The sequence below is a fragment of the Macaca thibetana genome, chromosome 6 (assembly GCF_024542745.1).
Source record: "Macaca thibetana thibetana isolate TM-01 chromosome 6, ASM2454274v1, whole genome shotgun sequence".
Classification (NCBI taxonomy): Eukaryota; Metazoa; Chordata; class Mammalia; order Primates; family Cercopithecidae; genus Macaca; species Macaca thibetana.
The window spans coordinates 135,845,296-135,870,586 of record NC_065583.1 but is presented as its reverse complement, the minus strand read 5'-3'; the positions used below and the strand labels follow the sequence as shown (position 1 = coordinate 135,870,586).

At 38.0% G+C, this 25,291-nt stretch overlaps 2 protein-coding genes across 3 annotated transcripts in view; both read right to left on the bottom strand.

Moving 5' to 3' along the window:
• BRIX1 (biogenesis of ribosomes BRX1) overlaps window positions 1-25,291 on the bottom strand; it is a 305,669-nt gene that overhangs the window by 40,871 nt on the left and 239,507 nt on the right. The gene's annotated exons all lie outside the window — the stretch shown is intronic.
• Window positions 1-25,291, bottom strand: part of TTC23L (tetratricopeptide repeat domain 23 like) — a 155,176-nt gene that overhangs the window by 15,830 nt on the left and 114,055 nt on the right. For both annotated transcript variants that reach the window (XM_050793844.1, XM_050793845.1), the window contains 5 exons: window positions 23,992-24,117; window positions 21,486-21,663; window positions 19,445-19,553; window positions 7,507-7,634; window positions 6,293-6,378 (listed from right to left, as the gene is read on the bottom strand). In XM_050793844.1, the coding sequence (XP_050649801.1) occupies window positions 6,293-6,378; window positions 7,507-7,634; window positions 19,445-19,553; window positions 21,486-21,663; window positions 23,992-24,117 (627 nt within the window). The remainder of the gene's footprint in view (window positions 1-6,292; window positions 6,379-7,506; window positions 7,635-19,444; window positions 19,554-21,485; window positions 21,664-23,991; window positions 24,118-25,291) is intronic.

Here is a 25,291-nt window from a genome sequence, read left to right as displayed (position 1 = left end):
GCAAAAATCCTCAATAAAATACTGGCAAACCGGATTCAGCAACACATCAAAAAGCTTATCCACCATGATCAAGTGGGCTTCATCCCTGGGATGCAAGGCTGGTTCAACATTCGCAAATCAATAAACATAATCCAGCATATAAACAGAACCAAAGACAAGAACCACATGATTATCTCAATAGATGCAGACAAGGCTTTTGACAAAATTCAACAGCCCTTCATGCTAAAAACGCTCAATAAATTCGGTATTGATGGAACGTACCTCAAAATAATAACAGCTATTTATGGCAAACCGACAGCCAATATCATACTGAATGGGCAAAAACTGGAAAAATTCCCTTTGAAAACTGGCACAAGACAGGGATGCCCTCTCTCACCATTCCTATTCAACATAGTGTTGGAAGTTCTGGCTAGGGCAATTAGTCAAGAGAAAGAAATCAAGGGTATTCAGTTAGGAAAAGAAGAAGTCAAACTGTCCCTGTTTGCAGATGACATGATTGTATATTTAGAAAACCCCATTGTCTCAGCCCAAAATCTCCTTAAGCTGATAAGCAACTTCAGCAAAGTCTCAGGATACAAAATTAATGTGCAAAAATCACAAGCATTCTTATACACCAGTAACAGACAAACAGAGAGCCAAATCAGGAATGAACTTCCATTCACAATTGCTTCAAAGAGAATCAAATACCTAGGAATCCAACTTACAAGGGATGTAAAGGACCTCTTCAAGGAGAACTACAAACCACTGCTCAGTGAAATAAAAGAGGATACAAACAAATGGAAGAACATACCATGCTCATGGATAGGAAGAATCAATATCGTGAAAATGGCCATACTGCCCAAGGTAATTTATAGATTCAATGCCATCCCCATCAAGCTACCAATGAGTTTCTTCATAGAACTGGAAAAAACTGCTTTAACGTTCATATGGAACCAATAAAGAGCCCGCATCTCCAAGACAATCCTAAGTCAAAAGAACAAAGCTGGAGGCATCACGCTACCTGACTTCAAACTATACTACAAGGCTACAGTAACCAAAACAGCATGGTACTGGTACCAAAACAGAGATATAGACCAATGGAACAGAACAGAGTCCTCAGAAATAATACCACACATCTACAGCCATCTGATCTTTGACAAACCTGAGAGAAACAAGAAATGGGGAAAGGATTCCCTATTTAATAAATGGTGCTGGGAAAATTGGCTAGCCATAAGTAGAAAGCTGAAACTGGATCCTTTCCTTACTCCTTATACGAAAATTAATTCAAGATGGATTAGAGACTTAAATGTTAGACCTAATACCATAAAAATCCTAGAGGAAAACCTAGGTAGTACCATTCAGGACATAGGCATGGGCAAAGACTTCATGTCTAAAACACCAAAAGCAACGGCAGCAAAAGCCAAAATTGACAAATGGGATCTCATTAAATTAAAGAGCTTCTGCACAGCAAAAGAAACTACCATCAGAGTGAACAGGCAACCTACAGAATGGGAGAAAATTTTTGCAATCTACTCATCTGACAAAGGGCTAATATCCAAAACCTACAAAGAACTCAAACAAATTTACAAGAAAAAAACAAACAAACCCATCAAAAAGTGGGCAAAGGATATGAACAGACATTTCTCAAAAGAAGACATTCATACAGCCAACAGACACATGAAAAAATGCTCATCATCACTGGCCATCAGAGAAATGCAAATCAAAACCACAATAAGATACCATCTCACACCAGTTAGAATGGCGATCATTAAAAAGTCAGGAAACAACAGGTGCTGGAGAGGATGTGGAGAAATAGGAACGCTTTTACACTGTTGGTGGGATTGTAAACTAGTTCAACCATTATGGAAAACAGTATGGCGATTCCTCAAGGATCTAGAACTAGATGTACCATATGACCCAGCCATCCCATTACTGGGTATATACCCAAAGGATTATAAATTATGCTGCTATAAAGACACATGCACACATATGTTTATTGCAGCACTATTCACAATAGCAAAGACTTGGAATCAACCCAAATGTCCATCAGTGACAGATTGGATTAAGAAAATGTGGCACATATACACCATGGAATACTATGCAGCCATCAAAAAGGATGAGTTTGCGTCCTTTGTAGGGACATGGATGCAGCTGGAAACCATAATTCTTAGCAAACTATCACAAGAACAGAAAACCAAACACCGCATGTTCTCACTCATAGGTGGGAACTGAACAATGAGATCACTTGGACTCAGGAAGGGGAACATCACACACAGGGGCCTATCATGGGGAGGGGGGAGGGGGGAGGGATTGCATTGGGAATTATACCTGATGTAAATGATGAGTTGATGGGTGCAGCACACCAACATGGCACAAGTATACATATGTAACAAACCTGCACGTTATGCACATGTACACTACAACTTAAAGTATAATAATAATAAATAAATTAAAAAAATACTGTCTCTATCTATATATACATGCATATACACATATATTTTTGTTGAAAATAGGTTGTCGTAATCAAGATAATTTACCCCTAAATGCTTTTTGTTTTGGTTTGGTTTTGGTTTTTTTTTTTTTTTTTTTTTTTTTTTTTTTTTTTTTTTTTTTTTTTTTTTTTTTAAGAGACAGAGCCTCACTCTGTTGCTCAGGCTGGAGTGCAGGGGTGTGATCACGGCTCATGCAGCCTCAACCTCCCAAGCTCAAACGATCCTCCACCTCAGCCTCTCAAGTAGCTGGGACTATAGTTCCACACCACTCTGCTCAGCTTATTTATTTACTTATTTATTGTAGAGATAGGGTCCCATTATGTTTCCCAGGTTGGTCATGAACTCTTGGGCTCAAGTGATCCTCCAACCCTGGCCTCACAAATTACTGGAATTACAGACAGGCATGAGCCATCACATGTGGCTCTAAATACTTAAGCGTGTGTCTTCTTAGAACAAAAACACTTTCCTACATATCTACAATAATATTATCATTCAATAAATCTTACGTCAGTACAACAGCGTTTCCTGATATATGCTCCATGTTCAAATTTCCCAATTTTTCCAATAATGTTCTTTACACTTCCTTAAAATCTAGCATCTAATCATCATGTATTGCATTGAGTTCTCATGATTCTTTAATCTGTTACAGTTCTCCTGCCCTTTTGGTCTTTCATAACATTGACATTTTTGAAATGTCTAGGCCAGTTGTCTTTCAGCAAAGCTCTCACTGTTAACTACTTACTATACAGCAAAAATAAATTAAGTATACACTGGAAATCATTCACAGGACAACAGTGCTTGTACTCATTTGCCTTCCCAATGTGCTTTCTTTAGGGAAGGTGAAGAGGTATTATTGCTGGCTCCCTCAAGAACTGCACATCACCCACTCACTGCCTGAATTATCTATGTTGACAGGTGCAACAGAATGTTTCTTCAGAATTGGGTTGAACATGTAATCATCATCCCTAATGTGGCATGTCAGAACAACAAACATAAAAGGGATGTCAATTGCTGCTTTCCAGAAAACACTGCCAATAAATCAGGAATCTCAAGGCTACTACTGTAATATTTTTGCATTTCTTAGAGTAAGAAAGCATGCATATAATTTATTATATTCCTGTTCATTTTTTTCAGTGTATAAGTCTTTCACCTCCTTGGTTAAGTTTATTCCTGAGTATTTTATTCTTTTTGATGCTATTGTAAATGGGATTGGTTTTCTTATTTTCTTTTTCAAATTGTTCAATGTTAGTATATAAAAATGCAACTTTTTTTTTTTTTTGAGATGGAGTCTCGCTCTGTTGCCCAGGATGGAGTGCAGTGGCTGGATCTCAGCTCACTGCAAGATCCGCCTCCTGGGTTTACGCCATTCTCCTGCCTCAGCCTCCCAAGTAGCTGGGACTACAGGCACCTGCCACCTTGCCCAGCTAGTTTTTTTTTGTATTTTTTAGTAGAGACGGGGTTTCACCGTGTTAGCTAGGATGGTCTCGATCTCCTGACCTCGTGATCCACCCATCTCAGCCTCCCAAAGTGCTGGGATTACAGGCTTGAGCCACCGTGCCTGGCCGTGAAACTGATTTTTGTATGCTGACTTTGTTTCCTATAATTTAGTTGAATTTATTAGTTCAAACAGGTTGTGTGTGTGTGTGTGTGAGATCATTAGGGTTTTCTACATAACATCATGTCATTCTGCGAACAGAAATAATTTTACTTCTGTTCATATTTGGATGTTTTTTATTTAGCTTTCCTGCCTAACTGCTCTGGCTAGTACCTCCAGTACTATGCTGAATAGAAGTGGTGAAAGTGGGCATCCTTCTTTTGTTCCTGATCTTAAAGGAACAGCTTTCAGTTTTTCACCATTAAGTATGGTATTAGCTGTAGGCTTTGCATACATGTATGGCCTTTATTATCTTGAGGTAATTTCCTTCTATTCTTTCTTTGTTGGCAGTTTTGTTTTTTTGTTGTTATCATGAAAAGGTATTGAATTTTGTCCAGTGCTTTTTCTGGATCTCAGGGTATCATCTGATTTTTATCCTTCATTCTGTTAAGACAGTATATCTCATTGATTGATTTTCGTATGCCAAACCATTCTTGCATCCCAGGGATAAATCCCACTTGGTGATGGCATATGACTCTTTTAATATGCTGTTAAATTTGGTTTGCTAGTGTTTTGTTGAGAATTTTTGCATCTATATGCCTCAGGGATATGGACCTGTAGTGTTCTTATAGTGTCTTTTTATGGCATTGATGACAAACTCATTCTCTGTTTTGTTTTTTGTTTTCTTTGTTTGTTTGTTTTTTGAGACAGGGTCCCTGTCACCCAAGTTGGAGTGCAGTGGCGTGATCACAGCTCACTGCAGCCTCAACCTTCCAGGCTCAAGTGATCTTCCTGCCTCAGCCTCCCATGTAGCTGGGACCACAGGTATGCACCACTGCTCCTGGCTAATTCTTTAATTTTTTTAGAGATGAGGGTCTCACTTTGTTGCCCAGGCTGGTCTCAAACCCCTAGGCTCAAGCAATCCTCCTGCCTCGGCCTCCCAAAGTGCTGGGATTACAGGTGTGAGTCTCCATGCCCAGCCATGATTGTCATTTTGATGAATTACTGGAAGAAGGTAGTTCTAGATGAATGAGTTTTATTTTTTATCCATGGCAGATTAAACTACTTACCAAAATATATATGTGTGTGCATGTGTATGTGTCTGTGTATTCCATGGGAACGATTCCCAAATCTTGTGAGTTTCTGTTATGGTCCTCTAGGACAGGCCTAGAGCCTCACATGAAGCTTAGAGGCAGGGGAATGAGCTACTTTTAAATATGGGAAATGTGTCATAAAATTCAGCAGTTTCATTCAAAAGTTACCAGGCATCTTCTATGTGCCAGTTAGTGTTTCAGGCATTGAGGACACTGCAGTGAACAAAACAAACAAAACTTCCTGCCCTCATGGCACTTGCTTCCTAATGGTAAAGCTGACCTGTCCATAGTCCTGCTTATGGTTTAGATTTGGAGCCACCTGGCACTCAGGTCCTTTGGTAGCTTGTCCAGGAGCTTGGTATACTAGAAAGTACTTGGTTAGAAGCAGAGGATTATCAGGCATTGGTACTGGTGGTGGTACTGGTGGTTTATCACAACCAAGGTCATGGTATTCACTGCACCAGACTATAACAGGGATAAGCTATTAAATTCTGGCAAAGTATTTTCACATCTTTGAAAATAAAATTAATTATTAGATCAACCCATGGCATTGGGATCTCACATTAATCTTCTGAACTGGCCAGGTGTGGTGGCTCACGCCTGTAATCTTAGCATTTTGGAAGGCCAAGGCAGGCGGGTCACTTGAGGTAGGAGTTCGAGACCAGCCTGACCAACAGGATTAAACCTCGTTTCTACAAAAAATACAAAAATTAGCTGGGTGTGATGGTGGGCACCTGTAATCCCAGCTATTCCGGGAGGTTGAGGCACAAAAATCACTTGAACTTGGGAGGCAGAGGTTGCAGTGAGCTGGATCGTGCCACTGCACTCCAGCCTGGGCAACAGAGTGACTCTGTCTCAAAAAAAAAAAAAAATCTTCTAAACCAACAGAAAATATCATGGCCACAGAAAAAAAAGGTTGCAAATCATTATAAGGTTTTTGTCTTTACAAATGGCAATTAAAATTGAAATAACAAAAATGTCACCATTTATAAAAATGTCTAGATAAGATATAAAAAACTTTTTTTCATTCCTGGAATAAATTTTTACTTACTATGTGCCTATAACTCTATTCTTATACTGGTTTTTACATGGCCAATAAGACCATGTCAAATCTATCCATATTTCTCACTCGCCTGAGGAAGTATAAAGTTGGCTTGGTCAGATCAAATTCATGTGGGATCTTATGACAGACAAAGGTCTTCGCTGTGTCCATGCTGCACTGAATATATAAAGTTCAAGTCAAAAGGTTTTGAATGATAACTTAGACTCATGGGACTTCTAAGTAAAAAAGTCAGCAATAACAATTATTTTCTATAACTTTTTAAAATGTGAAAACAAAATTGCTGCTAATAAAAACCTATCAGATCAAGAGAAAACCACTACCGCAAAAGAAAAGAACTAGTAGCTAGATCCAAAGATGGAAGCCAATTTTGACTTAAAATATTAAATACAAAGCCAGAGAATACATGTGTCCTGGATCTGAAGGATCTCATGTATCAAGATACAAGAAAAATATTTTTTTACTAATATTCCAAGCCACCTAAGCCCTGTGTATTATTCCTAGTTTTATTTTATTTTTTTTTTCTCCAAACAAAACAGGCTTTATTTAGATCACCAAAAATAACATTTTACAGAAAGGGAACCATAACATTACACAACAAAGTATAGCTGTAAAATTTCAAACAAGAAAGGCAATGCTGGCAGGACATGGTGGCTCACTCCTGTAATCCCAGCACTGTGGGAGGCCGAGGTGAGTGGATCACCTGAGGTCAGGAGTTCAAGACCAGACTGGTCAACATGGCAAAACCCCATCTCCACTAAAAACACAAAAATTAGCTGGACGTGGTGGCGCACGCCTGTAATCCCAGCTACTTGGAAGGCTGAGGCAGGCAAATCTCTTGAACTCAAGAAGCGGAGGTTGCAGTGGGCCGAGATCGCCCCAGTGCACTACAGCCTGGGTGACAGAGAGAGACCCTATCTCAAAAAAAAAGTTGGTCAGAGAGGGAACCGTTAGAAGCAAACGTGTAGCTGCGAATTTTCTTTTGCCATCAATATCGAGTCCCTCTAAAATACTTTGACCCTACTTTGCGGTTTCCAAGTACAAACTAAACCTTGTTGGACAGAGTTGCTCAGTTTCATCAAAAGAATGAAACCAATTTGGAAAAAAAAAAAAAAAAAAAAAAAAAAAAAAATTTGGTTAATGCTAACAAATAATGAAACAATGTGTTTCTTGCCTAGTTTTATCTGGGACCTATCTGATCTCCAGTATCTAAACTGTAAGATGAAAAATGCTATTGTGATCTAATAAACAAACTAGCAATTCTGTTTATGCATTGATCATATTTACCTGTTTTTCTCCATTTTGGACAAGCCATTTGCAAAATTCTTCAGTGGTGCTCAGTGTTTCAAAATCCTCTGAGCCCAGTGTTGCTCGATATGCATTGATACTTTTTATGAAATATGTCTCAACAGCATCTGGAAAAATGGAAACAATTATTTAAGGCAAGCTGCTAACCTTTACAAATGTCTAATATCAGCTTTGGCTCAACTGACATTTTCATGCTTAAAGTCCATGCTTATTCTCAAGCCAGGTCTCATAAGGACTCTTTAAAAGTCTAAGACGTTTTTTGTTTGTTTGTTTGTTTGTTTGAGATGGAGTCTCAATCTGTTGCCAGGCTGGAGTGCAGTGGTGCAATCTGGCTCACTGCAACCGCTGCCTCCTGGGTTCAAGTGATTCTCCTGTCTCAGCCTCCTGAGTAGCTGGAACTACAGGTGCATGCCACCATGCCCAGCTAATTTTTGTATTTTTAGTAGAGACAGGGTTTCACCACGTTGGCCAGGACAGTCTCAATCTCTTGACCTCATGATCCGCCCACCTTGGCCTCCCAAAGGGCTGGGATCACAGGTGTGAGCCACCGCACCCGGCCCTAAAATGTGATTTAATGGCATCAGATGATGTTTTGGTTTTTATTCTCCTTAAAAATTCATGGAATTTTTTGTAGCAAAAAAGAAAGCTTCTGTCTGAATAGGCCTATTATGCTAATGTTACAAATAACTACCGTATTAAACTCCCAGGTATATTGCAAGACTATATTTTTAGCTAAATAAAACTCTGATAGTGAGTAATGTTTACTGAAGTTCCTGTTTGGGGGGTTGGGAGGGAGTAAGTTGTGATTTTATAAGTATTTTAAACATATAGTTGTTATGGCTTGAAAATTTAATTTTAATGCTGTGTCTTTCCAAACACAACACATGTACAATTGTGTAACATGTATAAATTGCATAGTAGTCACAGCTTTTAGGGTATCCATCACCCAAATAACGTACATTGTACTCATTAATTTCTCATCATCCACCCCCCCATCACACTCTTATGAGTCTCCATTATCTATCACTGCACTAAGCCCATGTGCACACATTTTTTAGCACCCATTTATGAGTGAGAACCTTGATACTTGACTCTCTGTGTCTAGCTTGTTTCACTTAAGATAATGACTTTCAGTTCCATCCATTTTGCTGCGAAAGACATAATTTCATTCTTTTATGACTGAATAGTATTCTATTGTGTATTTATACCACATTTTCTTTATCCAATCATCCACTGATGAATACTTAGATTTATTCTGTTATCTTTGCTATTGTGAATAGTGCTGCGATAAACATACAAGTGCAGGAATCTTTTTGAGGCATACCTTTCTTTTCTTTTGGGTAGATGCCTAATAGTGGGATTCCTGGATCAAATGGTCGTTCTATTTTTAGTTCTTTGAGAAATCTCCATATTGTTTTCCATAGAGGTTGTACTAATTTACATTCCCACCAACAGTGTATGAGAGTTCCCTTTTCTCTGCACCCTCACCAACATCTGTTTTTTGTTGTTTTGTCTTTTTCATAATAGCCACTGTGACTAGGGTAAGATGATTTCTCATCTATACTGTCTTGATTCTGTGGGTTTTTTTAGTAAGTCTTGAAGTTGGATAGTGTCAGTCCTCCAACTTTGTTCTTCAATGTTGTTGGTTATTCTGGCCTCTCCATGTAAACTTCAGAATCAATTTGCTAATATCCAAAAAATAACTTGCTGAGATGATTATTGGAATTGAGTTGAATCGATAAATAAAGTTGGAAGAACTGACATCTTGACTACTGAGTCTTCTTATCTATGAACATGGAATAGATATTAAATAAAGATATCTCAGTTTACTTTAGTTCTTTGATTTCTGTTTTTTTCTTTTTGAGATGGGGCTCACTGTGTTGCCCAGGCTGGTCTCAAGCTCCTGATCTCAAGCAATTCTCCTACCTCAGTCTCCCAAGTAGCTAGGACTACAGGAACACACCACAATACCTGGCTAGTTCTTTGATTTCTTGCATCAGATATATTGCTAGATTTATGATTTCTTGCATCACAAATATATTGCTAGATTTATACCTAATTATTTCATTTCTTGGAGTGCTAATGTCAATGGTATTGTTTTAAATTTTAAATTTTACTTATTCATTGTTGGTATATAGGAAAGTATTGACTTCTGCATATTAAACTAGTATCCTGAATCTTTTCTATAATCACTTATTAATTCCAGATTTTTTGTAGATTCTTTCAAATTTTCTAATCAATCTCATCTGCAAATAAAAAGTTATATTTCTTCCTTCACAAATATTATACTATAGTTTTTATTTTGTTTTCTTCTCTTATTCCATTAGCTAGGTCTTCCATTATGATGCTGAAAAGGAGTGGTGAGAGAGGAAACTGCCTTGTTCCCAGTCTTAATAGAAAAGCTTCTAGTTTTTCACCATTAAGAATAATGGTGTTGACTGGGCACAGTGGATCACACCTGTAATCCCAGCACTTTGGGAGGCCGAGGTGGGTGGATCACCTGAAGTCAGGAGTTTGAGACCAGCCTGGCCAACATGGCGAAACCCTGTCTCTACTAAAAATACAAAAATTAGCCAGGCATGGTTGGGGGTGCCTGTAATCCCAGCTACTCAGAAAGCTGAGGCAGGAGAATCACTTGAACCCAGAAGGCAGAAGTTGCAGTGAGCTGAGATCACACCATTGCACTCCAGCCTGAGTGACAAAAGTGAAACTCTGTCTCAAAAAAAAAAAAAGAACAATGGTGTTAGCTGCAGGTTTTTTTGCAGATGTGACTTATCAGGCTGAGGAAATCCCCCTGTATTCCTAGTTTGCTGAGAGTTTTTATCATAAATGAGTGTTGGATTCTTCCAAATGCTCTTTCTGCATCTATTGATATGATCATGCAGTTTTTCTTCTTTAGCCTGTTGGTGTGATGCATTGATTGATTTTCAAATGCTGGACTGGCCTTGCATACCTGGGATAAATCCCAATTGGCTGTAGTGTATAAGTCTTTTTATGCATTGATGGATTCAACTTGCTAATGTTTTGTTAAGGATTTTTGCCTCTATGTTCATGAGATGTATTGATCTGCAGTTTTCTTTTTTTTTTTAAATCTTGATAATTTTTTAAAATTATACTTTAAGTTCTGGGGTACATGTGCAGAATGTGCAGGTTTGTTACTAGGTATACACGTGCCATGGTGGTTTGCTGCACCCATCAACCCGTCATCTACATTAGGTTTTTCTCCTAATGCTATTCCTCCCCCAGCCCCTGACAGGCCCCAATGTGTGATGTTCCCCTCCCTGTGTTCATGTGTTCTCATTGATCTATAGTTTTCTTTTAATATCTTTGTCTAATTTTGGAATTAGGGTAATGTTGGCTTCATAGATTGACTTAAAAATAGTTACTCTGCTTCTATCTTTTGGAAGAGATTGTCAAGAATTTGTTATATGTTTGGTAGAATTCACTAGTGAACCCACATGGGATGGTTATTAATTATTGATTCAATTTCTTTAATAGAAATGGATCTGTTCAAATGGCTTAGATTTTCTTATGTGAGTTTTGGCAGATTGTATCTTTCATGAGAGATTGACCTATTTCATCTAGGTTATTGAATTTGTGAGCCTAGAGTTTTTCATAATATTCTTTTATTGCCCTATTAATGTCCATTGGATCTGTAATGATGTCTCCTGTTTCATTTCTCATAATAGTAATTTGTGTCCTGTCTGTTTTCCTCAGCCTGGCTAGAGGTTTATCAATTTCATTGATCTATTCAAAGAATCAACTCTCAGTTTTGTTTTCTTCGTTGACTTCCTGTTTTTAATTTCATTGATTTCTACTGTAATTTTTATTACTTTTTTCTTACTTTGGAATTAATTTGCTCTTCTTTTTCTAGCTTCCTGAGGCAGAAACTTAGATTATTCATTTTAGATCTCTTTTCTAATATACAAATTTAATGCTACAAATATCCCTCTAAGCACTACTTTTGCTGCATCCCACAAATTTTACATTGTTTTCATTTTAAAAAAAAAATCTTAATTCAAAACATTTTAAAGTTTCTCTTGAGATTTCTTTTTATCCCACACATATGTGGGATATGTGTTGTTTAATCTCCAAGTATTTTGGGATTTTCCAGGTATCTTTCTGTTATTGATTTCTAGTTTAATTCCACTGTGGTCTGAGAGCAGACATTGTACATTTTCTATTCTTCTAAATTTGTCAGGGTGTGTTTCATGGCCCAGAATGTGGTCTATCATGGTGAATGTTCCATGTGAGCTTGGGAAGAATGTGCACTCTGCTATCGTTTGGATAGAGTAGTCAATAGATGCTAATTGTATTAAGTTGATTGATGGTGCCGTTCAATTTGATTATGTCCTTACTGATTTTCTGCCTGTGTGTTTGTCCATTTCTGATACAAGGGTATGATGGCTAATACTGAGTGTCTTGACTGGACTGAAGGATGCAAAGTATTGATCCTGGTTGTGTCTGTGAGGGTGTTGCCAAAGGAGATTAACATTAGAGTCAGTGAGCTGGGAGAGGCAGACCCACCCTTAATCTGGATGGGTACAATCTAATCAGCTGCCACTGTGGCTAGGATAAAAGCAAGCGGGAGAATGTGAAAAGATTAGACTGGCTTAGCCTCCCAGCCTACATTTTTCTCCCATGCTGGATGCTTCCTACCCTCAAACATCAGACTTTGGGACTTGGACTGGCTTCCTTGCTCCTCAGCTTGCAGATGGCCTATTGTGGGACCTTGTGATCCTGTGAGTTTAATACTCCTTAATAAACTCCCCTTTATATATACATATCTATCCTATTAGTTCTGTCCCTCTAGAGAACCCTAATACAAGGGGTGTTGAAGAGTACAACTATGATAGTGAATTCATCTATTTCTTCTTACAGTTCCATCATTTTTTCCTCAAATATTTTGAAACTCTTGTTAGGCATGTACACATTAAGGATTGTATGTCTTCTTGGAGAACTGACCCCTTTATCATATGTAATGCCCCTCTTTATCCCTGATAACTTTCCTTGCACTAAGTTTGTTCTGGCTGAAACTAATATGACTACTCTTGCATTCTTTTGATTAATGTTAGTATAGTGTATCTGTCTCCATCCATTTCCTTTTAATCTATGTGTGTCTTTATATTTAGAGTGGATTTATTGTAGACAGCATATAGTTGGGCCTTGTTTTTTGATCACTCTGAAAATCTTTCTTTAAATTGGTTTATTTAGACCACTGATGTTTAAAATAATTGTTAATATAGTTGGATTAACATTTACCATATTGTTTTTTCTATTTGTTGTCCTTTTTCTTTGTTTTTGTCTTTTACTCTTTTCCTGCCTTTTGTGGTTTTGCTTTCTAAATTTATTTTTTGATTTTTTATTTTTTTAGAGACAAGATTTCATTCTGTCTCCTAAGCTGGAGTGCAATGGTGTGATCATAACTCACAGCAGCCTCGAACTCCTGGGCTCAAGCAATCCCCCTACCTCTGCCTCCTAAGTAGCTAGAGTTACAGGCACAAGCCACTGCACCCAGCTCCTTTTGTGGTTAAATTGAGCATTTCATATATTCCAGTATCTCCTTTTAGCATATCAGTTACACTTTTTTTTTTTTTTTAACTCTTTTTAGTGGTTGCCCTGGAGTTTTCAATACACATTTACGACTATTCCAAGTTCACTTGCAAATAACACTATACAGTACCTTATAATAACAGTATAATCCTAATCCCTGCCTTCTGCTCCTAATCACTGTTGTCATTCATTTACATGAGAATTCATAATTGAATACACTGTTGCTATGATTTTGAACAAACTTATTTGTTAGATTAAGAATAGGAAAAATGAGGTTTTTATTTTATTATCACATTTCTTCTCTAGTGCGCTTTCTTTCCTTATGTGCCTATGGATTTCTGTATCATTTTCCTTTGCTCTGAAGAACTTCTTTTAGCATTTCTTTAAGGGAAGTCATGGTACGGTTCCTGTGGAGATAGATTTCCACTCTGGTACATTGTGATTCTCTTTATTTTGCTGTCTCTCCAATATGTGGGGCACTGGTTTGCCATGTGACCTCAGTTCTCTATGACAGATCTAAGAGGAGTTAATTTTTCATTTTGCTTTTTACATGTTGTTTGGATGAAGTGATGACTTCCAAACTCCTTATATACCAGAACAGAAACCAGAAGTTTTTGCTCAGATTTTAGTGCTTATTATTTTTAATCTGGATTTCTGGGGTTCACTCCTGTGAACTTAGTGTTGACCCACTGATTTGGGCAGAGGTTGTGCTTAAATACCTTCAGCCTATTAGTCGCCCATCCTGTCAATTGATCTGTATGTAGACGAAAATGCATTCCAAGCTCTCGCACATTTCAAGTCTTCTTTGGTTGTTACTCTTTATTAGGCTCCCAAGTATCCCCTGTAGATGTATATATAGTTTCGTGGGTATCCAGGGATGTGGGGAGAGCTCATTTAGCTCTTCTGTGGTCTCCCCATTAAAATTTCTGATGCCACTCACACCAACCAGGACAGCAACTTCAGGATAGTGTCAACATGCAGACTTTCCTCTTTTCATTTCCTCCAGTGTTTGCCCCCTTTATCTGATAAACCTGAGGGTTTTTATCCCTTTCATTCCTATATTAAGTCTGCCTCCAATGCCAGCAAAGCAGCCGGTTCTCCTGTGCAGCCCATGGCCATAACATTGCAGTTCTCATGGACCGACCTGGGGCAGTGGATGGAAGCAGCCCCAGGCAGGACGGCCACGGGTTTTCTCTTTTCTCAAAGCTCCAGCAGTTTTTTCAAAAATAAATGCTTTGCAATTTGTTCTCTTTATCTGCTTCCAGCACTATCAAATAGTTGTTTATGCTCATTTTATTCAGTTTCTGTGACTGTATGTGTGGATATGATTTACAGACCTCTTCACAAAGTCAGTGTCTAGTGTCTGTTTACATTTTGATGAAATCTTACTTTGTAGTTTAATGTTTACCTAAATGTAACTATAAACAATAGTATTATTTTGTGTGTCCTAAAAATGCAACTGTTTTTCCTTAATACTTTTAAAAAATTAACCTTGATAGCTACAGGTATAGTCCGGTCCTTTTTTTTTTTTAATTTTTTTGAGACATAGTCTCTTTCTGTCGCCCAGGCTGGAGTGCAGTGGTGAGATCTCAGCTCACTGCAAGCTCCGCCTCCCAGGTTCACGCCATTCTCTTGCCTCAGCCTCCCGAGTAGCTGAGACTACAGGCACCCGCCACCACGCCCGGCTAATTTTTTTTTTTTTTTTTTTTGTATTTTTCAGTAGAGATGGGGGTTTCACCATGTTAGCCAGGATGGTCTCGATCTCCTGACCACGTGATCCGCCCGCCTCGGCCTCCCAAAGTGCTGGGATTACAGGTGTGAGCCACCGCGCCTGGCTTTTTTTTTTTTTTTTCTTGAGACCGAGACTGGCCCAGGCTGGAGTGGAATGGCGCAATCTCGGCTTACTGCAACTTCCGCCTTCTGGGCTCAAGCTAAGTCTCCTGTCTCAGCCTCCCGAGTAGCTGGGATTACAGGCGCACGCCACCAAGCCCGGCTAATTTTTGTATTTTTAGTAGAAACGGGGTTTCACCATGTTGGCCAGTGTGGTCTCAAACTCCTGATCTGAGGTGAAACACCTGCCTCGGCCTCCCAAAGTGCTGGGATTACAGGCGTGAGCCACTGCGCCCCGGCCCAAGTCCCAGTCCTTTTAACAACTACAAAATTCCATGTAGTGAATACACCAAATTTTCCTTTTACTTATCGATAAATATTTGGGTTATTTTTTACAGTTACAACTAGTGACACAGTGAACATCTTTATTCATGTTTGCTTTAAATTTTACCAGATATTATCAAATTAGTCTCCAAATTTAATATCAATTGACACTCACTCCTACTAGTTATGAATAAACATACCCATTTACCCATAATTTGCCAACTGCAAATTTATATTTTTAAACTTTTAAAATTTTCACATAGGATGGGTGAAATTCTGATCTTGCATTTTTAAAGATACATACCATTTTAAGATGTGTGACATCCTGCCAAATTGCTCTCCAGAGTTTTTATCAAATCTCATCAATCCTGGTGTTATCATTTTTAAAAATTTTGACAGTTTGGTAGACAAAAACAGTAACTTTGCTTTTATTTTTTAATTACTAGTATGATTGAAACTTTTTCCACATGAATTTTGGCCTTATTTATTATTTTTAGAGACAGGGTCTTACTGCATTGCCCAGGCTAGAATGCAGTGGCAGGCTTATAGTTCACTGCAGACTCGAACCCTTAACTCAAGCAATCCTCCCATTTCAACCTCCTGAGTAGCTAGGACCATAGGCACGTGCTACTACACCCAGCTTTTCTTTTCTTTTCTTTTCTTTTTTTTTTGTAGAGATGGAGCCTCAAAATTCCTGGCTCCAAGTGATCTTCTCACCTTGGCCTCTGTATTTTTTATCCAGGCCTTGGTACTTATTTAAAGCCTATTTTTTTCTATGTAAATATAAATTTTAGCTCTTACATTTAGGACAATGATCCATTATTAATGTTTGTGTATGGCATGAGCAAGAGTCCAATTTTTTTTTTTTGGCATGTGGTATCCAGTTGTTCCAGTATTATTTGTTTTAAAGACTATCCTTTCCATATTGAATTACTTTTGCACATTTATCAAAAATTAATTGGCCATAATTATATGGGTCTATTTCTGTACTCCACTGTGTTCCAATGACTCTGATCTCTGTGTCTGTCCCTTCACCAATATACCACATTCTCTTGATTACTGCTTTATAGTAAATCTTAAAATCATGTACTATGATTCCTCCAACTATATGCTTTTCCAAAACCATTTTAGCTATACTAATTTCTTTGCTTTTTCACACAAATTTTAGAGTCAGCTTGTCTATATTTACAAATGCTTCTGTTGGGATTTTATTTATAATTATGTTAAATCTGCAGATCAATCTTGGAAGACTGATATCTTTATTATATTGTCTTCCAATCCATACATAGTATATCTATTTATTTAGGTCATCTTTAATTTCTTTCATCAGTTTTGTAGTTTTCACACATAAATACTGTACATATTTTGATAGATTTATACCTAAATATTTCATTTGTAGGGATGGGGCTATTGTGATTTTTTTTTTAATTTTTGTTTCCAGTTGTTCATTGCTACTATATAGAAATACAATTAAGTTTTGTGCATTGACCTGGTATCCTGTGACCTTGCTAAACTTAAACATATTAGTTCTAGGATTTTTGTAGATTATTTGGCATTTTCTACAGAGACAATCATTTTGACTGCAAATAGGGACTATTTTATTTTTCTTGCCTTCTTGCATTTGCTGGACTTCTAGTACTATGCTGAATAGGAGCAGTGAGAGTGAACATCCTTGCCTTGTTCTTGATCTTGAGGGGTAAAGCACTCAGTCTTTCACCACTAAGCATGAAATTAACTATAGGGTTTTTTGTAAATGCCTTTTATCAGATTAAGGAAGTTCCTTTCATCATGAATAGATGTTGAATATTGTCACATGCTTTTTCTGCAACAACTGATAAAATCATGCTCTTTCCGTGACTGGACTGTTAATATGGTAGAGGTACACTGACTGAAATTTGAATATTAAACCAGTGTGACATCCTCAAGAAAAAAACTTCACTGATCACAGTGGTCTGTGACCATACCACCCTAAACACACCAGATCTAATTTGATCATGGTATGTTATTTATATATTGCTATATATTTTGTTGCTTTTTTCATCTACACCCATGAAAGGTCTTGATCTATAGTTGTCTTGTTTTTTTCTTGTAATGTCTTTGCCCAGTTTTGATATCAGGGTAATGCTGGCCTCATAAAATTAGCAAGTGTTTTCTCCTCTTCTGTTTTCTGAGACAGATTATGTAGAATTGTGTGTTATTCCTTCTTTAGATGTTACATAGAATTCCCCAGTGAAATCATCTGGGCCTGGAGATGTCTTTCTTAAAAGATTAACTACAAATTTATTAAAAAGAAATAGTTACGGGTCCATCCAGGTTGTTCATCTTGACTACATTGTTTTTACTTTTATTTATGGCACTTTGTGACAGATAGAAACTTTAGACCTGTACTCCACTGTGTGCCAATGACTCTGATCTCTGTGTCTGTCCCTTCACCAATATACCACATTCTCTTGATTATTGCTTTATGGTAAATCTTAAAATCAGGTACTATGATTCCTCCAACTGTATGCTTTTCCAAAACCATTTTAGCTATCCTAATTTCAAACTCTTCTTTTATGGTATGTCTTTGTGTGCTTTGAAAAGTTCTTTCCTCCAATTTTTAATTTTAGTATTTGTATTCCAGTACTATATTTTCTTCTTGTTAATTTACATTTTTAGTTTTGATGCATGAAATGTTAGTCCACCTGGAATTTAGTGAATGATATCATATAAAAATCTATATTTTTAAAGTTAAAAATTAATATATAAGAAAAGGATGAGGTGGCCTTGAAATCTCTCAACTGTATAAACATAAACGCTTGTTTTTTCTCACTTTAAAAAAAAGCTAAAATTTGTACATATTCACAGACTAAATTTCTTATAACCACAAAGACTACTTTTAAAAAGCTCAAGTATATATGGAGAATATATACTGTGAATATAGAGGAGGAAATCTTAAAAGGAGAAAGATGATTAGCTGAAAACAAAGAATCAGGAAGTCTTCAATGGATATTTATGCTTAAAAAATAATTAAAAGAGGCCGGGCGCGGTGGCTCAAGCCTGTAATCCCAGTACTTTGGGAGGCCGAGGCGGGTGGATCACGATGTCAGGAGATCGAGACCATCCTGGCTAACATGGTGAAACCCCGTCTCTACTAAAAATACAAAAAACTAGCCGGGCGTGGTGGCGGGCGCCTGTAGTCCCAGCTACTCGGAGGCTGAGGCAGGAGAATGGCGTAAACCCGGGAGGCGGAGCTTGCAGTGAGCCGAGATCAGGCCACTGCACTCCAGCCTGGGTGACACAGCGAGACTCCGTCTCAAAAAAAAAAAAAAAAAAAAAAATTAAAAGAATAATTAAAAGAAAAAAGTGTTTAATGACATGGGGAATACAAGCATTGAAAAATGTAGGATGCAAAGCTTTCTCTATAATTCTGTCCATCTCTCTAACTGGAAAATAACATACAGAAAAAGGTTACTTTTATAAGCAAAGAAAACAGACAGTTTTAAAATGATCAAATTACATTCTTCATGAAGCCTAAATTCCTCCTGACAGGCCACTGAATCCATCAGTGTCCATTAATCTGATCAAGCCAGCAGAGAATGATACATTGTCCTCCCTCACTGGTTCATTTGTGTCTCTCCCAAAGCCACCCACTTTCAGAAAGATGACCTTGCCAGACAAAGAACTATTGTTGAAGCATAAATTAATCAGTTGGCTTTCTCTGTAACTCCCAGTATCTAACTATTGAATATAGGTCAAGAAAATGCTGCTAACAAACGTTCTCTCTTGCAAACCAGAGGAAAAGAGTCAAGGAGACTGAAAGTGGAGGAAGAGATGGGGAACCAATGCTTTACCCATTTATCACTGGATTTCCTCATCAACCGATACTGCACAGCCACCTTCACAGTGTGTGTGATATCTACTAGTTAAGAAGATGAATCTTGCTGAGATTCAAAATAAATAAAGGATATAGAAATCAGATGATTTATTTGTTTCTGACATTCCAACAATGTGGAAATCAGATGATTTATTTGTTTCTGACATTCCAACACATGTGGAGTTATATTATCAGGTTTAAATTAATGTGTAATTGATTTTGTATGAGACTGCGACTCACCTAATCTTTCCATTACAGGAATAAATAGCTAATTAGAATCGTAGATAGACCATTTGCCAATGTGCTTCCCTCATGCGACTGGGAAATAACTTCAAGGCTACCTCTTTTACCTACCCCTGTGCTGGGCCTCTCCAGACATGGCATAAGCTTTGGCCAGTAACGCACTCGTTTCTGCAGTTTTGGGGCTGACTTCAGTGAACAAAGAAACACAGATAGAATGAGCCTGGAATAAAGAAAGTCATGACAAGGTAAGCACCCAAATGACAGTGTTCACTGTGGATTTAGATGAGAGGTGAGTTTGAGTCCCAGCTCTGCCACTTCCTAGCTATGAGTCTTGTGCAAGTAATGTCACCTTCATTCGTTGAAGGAATATATAATTCCCACTGTTTAGGGTTTGGGAAAGATTAAGTGAGATGGTATATGCAAAGCACAGGGCACAGTACTCATCACATTGTAAGTTCTCATAAATGTTAGCTAGTATAATTTTTATTAGATTTCATAGCAAACATAAAGTCATGACCTTAGCTCAGTCTCACTGGACTGAACTCCAGTCTCGAAGACAGTCTTATAAATGTAAATCAGGGATAACTGGAATAGTACTTGTTACAAAAACTTGTTGTAAATATTAAATAAATTAATGGTTAATATATGTAAAGTGGTTAGAACACCACCCAGCATATAGTAAGCACTAAAAAAGTGTTAGATTTTATATTATTTGTGCTAAAATGGAAGGAGTAACACTTGGAAAAAAGAGAAAAACATTGAGTCCACACCCACCAGCCACAAAAGAACCACCTGTGCTTAATATTTCACAGGCCAGATACTGTGAGTTGTTTCAAAGAGCTGAGGGATTATCAGAGAAGACTTTAGAGCCGAGACACAGAATAGAGTTGTTATGATTACAGGCTGTATGGTCAGATTTAGAGTTCAAATCCCTGCTTTACTATTTGTTAGCTATACAGTGTCAGCTGAGTTAGCTAAAACTCTTTGTGCTTCAGTTTCCTCATCCTTAAAATGAGATAAAATAATAATGGTACCTACTTCATAGAGCTACTGTACAGATTACATGAATCAATATATCCTCTAGGGCACTTAGAAAAAGCATTCTGTAAATTTTAACTCTTATCTTTTGGTGCTTTTGGGAAACACTGATATTTATTGTTTTATTCATTCCGAAAAAGCATTCCATAAATTTTAACTCTTATCTTTCGGTGCTTTTGGGAAACACTGATATTTATTGTTTTATTCATTCTGATCTGACTACTGCTTTAAGAAAGTCTTGAACACAAAAACCAGACTGGCTTTTTCTGTAAGCAGTGGACTCCCTGCCTTCACAGCAGTGTTCTCTGACATCTCTCCACTGTGTGATGTTTCTAATCGTAGATTGTCAGATTGTGTGCAATGCCTTTTCTTCCGAATCTGTTTTCATGTATACTGTTAGAATGCATTGCACCTTTTCTATGATACAGGATATCCAGTATTTTGATCTGTTTGTCGCTGTGGGAGATGCTTGAAGCCATGGGCAGCATTCTCCTTTGGAGAGAGAAAAGGTGAATTTAGCAGCTTCGACTACATGATACATAAAAGTACCCTAAACTGTTACCATATGATAGACTCAACATTCCTTCCTATGTTTTGTTTTGTTTTCCCCTGGGCATTTGTCAAGTTAGTTACCTCCAAGTGAAACGCCCTTTTGTTAGTTTAACCTTAGGTTTGGAAATATAATCAGCTAGACTAGTTTAAAGTACAAATGACAGCATTACCCTAAAATATCATGATTTTTCTTTTAAAAAGGCCCTTTGTTTTTGCTGAAGATGTAAGTTCAGTTGTTCCCGTATCTTTTTTCCTTGGAGTAGACTCACATTTTGCTTCTTTTTCCCAGCACCAACAGAGATGAGAGTGGGTGCCTGGGAAGGGGAAGTGCTGTCTGCACAGCCAGTGACACAGCACATTCACCCACCTGAGTCAGTGTTCTCTGGCCTGGTCATTTAAGGTTTGATCAAGCGCTCTTAGGTGGATCTGGAGGCAAGTCAGGGTTAAAACAGAATCAATTCCAGCCCTTGTTCTTCTGAGAAGCCCATGCTTCCCCGGCCCTGAGAACCAGGCCTGGGGCCAAACAAGGCAACCCAGCCTGGGCTCTGGCCAACCCACTGACCTGCTGCAAGTACTGGATGGCCTGGTTGTGGTTCCTCCTTAGCTGCTCGATCTGAGCAGTTTCCTCATACAGGCTGATCAGATCTGACGTCCTGTCACCCTTGGCAGCAATAACATCGCCAATTGCCTTTTCAAAGTATGTCAGTGCTAGGTTCAATCTGTGGATGGCCAAGGAGGCTCTGCAAGAAAAGGGATGAAAGTAGAAAGTCACAGAGAGGCCACTTACTTTGCAGACACAAAAGGAACTGATTCCAAGAATTAGAGAATTTGGCCTTCGTAGGCCCATCATCTTGGTAGCTGGCTCAAAAATCCAGCCTTGCTGTAAATAAACTCCAATTATCCTGCATTTTATCCATCAGATTTCACTGACTACTCATTAAACTCATTACTATGTCGTGCTGTTGTCTAATTTTTTTAAAAGGCAAATGGAAAAAATGGCTTCCAGGAATTCACAAGATGGGATAATTTACCCATAAACATAGACTTTCTAAAATCAAAATAAAATTTTATTACCTCTGGTTCTCTCTCTTTCAGGCCAAAGAAAGTTTTTGCTTTGTTTTGTTCCATTTAATTTGGCCAATTCCTCCTCAGTTAAAAATGAGAGAGGATAGAAAAAAAAATGTAAATATTCCCCAAAGAGAGTGATTAAATAAATTATAGCATATCATAAATAAAATACCTCAGAGACATTAAAAGTCATGTTTTCTTTTTAGACAGATATGGGGAGATGTTAAAATTGTGCTAAAAGGAAAAAATATATAAAACTGCACTTAAAATGTGATCCACATAGAGAGATAGTTATCGATATCCACATATATCTGTCCAAAATGTTCATAGCAGTTATGTCTGTGTGGTGGTATCACAGTTGGCTTATTTGTTCTTTATACCTGTCTGTATTTTCAAAATTTTCCACAACAAAGTTGGGAATATAATTTTTTTAAATGAGGATAAAACAGTATCTCATTGAGGTTTATTTTTCCAGAGACAGCAAGACAAAATGAGAGCATGGGTAGTTCAAAGCTGCTTCTGGTAGTTATTAGCTTTATCAAACTCTACAAGCCAACATTTCCTTCTAAATAAAACAATTGAGTTTATACTGCAAGTGTGTTGTGAAGAATAATATTCAGTGTAAAATCACCTAACACGTAGTGGATACACAATCAATATTCCTTCCTCCTCACTCCAATATTTGTATTCCTAAGTTGAATTAAAAATATATGTGTAAGCCAGGTGTGGTGGTGTCTCGCCTGTGGCCTCAGCTATGGAGGAGCCTGAGCCCGGGAGTTCGAGGTTTCAGTGAGTTCTGATTGCACCCTGCACTCCAGCCTGAGTGACAGAGTGAAAAGCTATCTAAATGAAAATGATAGAAATACCTACCCTCATTGGCTGTCATGAGGACTAAGTGAAATAAATTATGTAAAGCACTTAGAACAGTATCCAGTATGTAGTTATACTTAGTAGGCACTCTAACACTTAGAACAGGACATGCATAAAAAAGGTATTCAATAAATACTGGAGAATAGATGAACAAAATGAGCCCCAGAGTTTTTCTGAAAAAGGAATAAGGCTATCTTTCACATAAGGCAGAAAACTTTAGGCCCTATGTGACAGGAGTAGACATTCACCAGACTGTAATTTATTGCCCTATGGACTTAAGTCAATAGTTTGATTTAGTTCTGGACATTCCAACATCTCCCCATTTCCCATTTGACTTCTAGATTCATGGTTGTTTAGAGGAGGCAGACATGACGCATGTATTTCATTTACTTACCATTCAGTCATATACCCTACTGTGCCAAGTTCTTAGAGTTCTGGAAACAGATTGCTTTCAAGGATGTAAAGATATTTGAAAAATCTAGGGAACAGTAAACTCTTTATTCTTTTTCTTCTAACAATCTGATGGGCCCACATTCATTTCTAAATATTCTGATTCTCGGAGGATCCCTAACTCAACAGCAAGACAGTTAAATCTTGTTCTGTCTTAAAACAAATTCCATGAACTTTGTTTTCATATGGAACAGCACTTTCCTTAAAAATGCACATGCTGTGCATGGCTTTCACAGCTTCCAGTTAATTGTCTTCATTAAGTGTTTCTTCATCTAAAATGTCACATGTAATGACAAAAATAGGTGGCAATTCAGAAAAAAATATATTAGAGTGAGCGTGAGAGGCAAGTGTAAGGAAGACTAAGAGTTAGTGAGTTCAGATCACAGATCCAACATTTACAAGCTATGTTATCTTGGACAATTTGTTTAACCTCGGCTTCAGTCGCCTTGACTGCCCCCCTTTAATAAAATAATAGTCATACCAACTACCTCAATAGCTGTTGTGAGAATTACATGGGGCAGTACACAAAAGGCACAGTGTATGCGTTTGGTAAATATGAGCCTGTTTTATTATCATTTGAGTTTCTGGGGTTTTTTTGCTCTAAATATTTTTATCCCTAATATCATGTAATTCTAGGCCTCATTCATAAAATCCTCAGCTTGTCCAAGCCCAGATCTTACCTGCCCAAAGCAAGTGTTAGGTCTTTCTCAGAGACTTGTAATTCACAAACGCCTCCTTCATATAATTCTTTCAGCTCCTTCATGTTTCTCTCTGCCTTCTGCAGGTTGAAATAGGCTTCTCTGCCAGTGAAACAGTCAAGGAAGATGCCAAGCACTCAAACTAACATCCACTGCACAGGGACAGCAGGTGATAAGGAAACAAAAGGGGCTCTTGGAAAAATGAAGTAATATTAAAAATGGTTACCTAACTATGTTCTTTATTTTCCATGTATTATGTTGTCAAGAAGGAAGAATTCTTTAGAAAAGGAACAGGGGCTTGGGTTTCCTGTGGTGGTTGCAGGAATCCAAGACTAGAGTAGGAAGGGTTTGCAGGAGTGAACAGAAACTGTAAATTACACTCGATTTCCTTGAGAGGCATCTACTGTGTGACAATAGTTATTCATTTTTCCCAAGCCTGTTCCTGTGAATGGTAAAAGAGACTAATTACTCTGAAAGGAACTTTCTGGGTCATTTAGAAAATCCAAGCAAAGCAGGTTTTGGGCCAGAGGCAAACAGCAGAAAAGCAAAAAAATCCCTTTAATTCCCAAACATGCTTCTATTTCCCACATTTTCAATAGCCCCCTGCTAAGGGTATAACAGAGGAAGGCCACATACCAGATTTTGTAAGTTGAACATTAGGACCAAAAAAGTAGAGAGGGGGATGTGTGGAGAGGAGAATGGGGACACATGGGCTCAAGGAGTGCTCATGATGATTTGTGAACATCAAATGCCCTTAACATCTTTCCAGTGGAGATGGTACAAAAGGCTGTCAAAATCTCCAGTTCTGAGGAAAGGCACATATAACAGTCCCCCTCTGGGGGTTTGCAGAACTACTTGTTTTGTCTATTTGGCTTGGCCTCCAGCCTCATGGGCAGTATCCGCAAGAGCATTTCAAAAAACTAAAATGATCGAGAATCAGTTAAATCAGTGGTTTTGGGCTGCAAATTACAATCTCTGGAGGGCTTTTAAAAATTTCAATGAACAGATGTACCTCAGAGCCTCTCAGTCAAAATCTCTGGGGTAGGAACAGAGAGCAGAAATTCTTAAAGCTCCCCAGGGGATTACAATGTGCAGCCTAGTTTGCCAAATTGTGCTTTAAATTATCGCCCATTCTCTCCATCCCTACACCACCACTACCACCACCCGCAACCTCATTGCTAATACTGATTTTCTTGGGTGCTCAATGAAGAGCGGAACAGACTCAGAAAACCTTCGACCGGCTAGGTGATATGTCATCTCTTCCATGGCTCAACTCAGAACC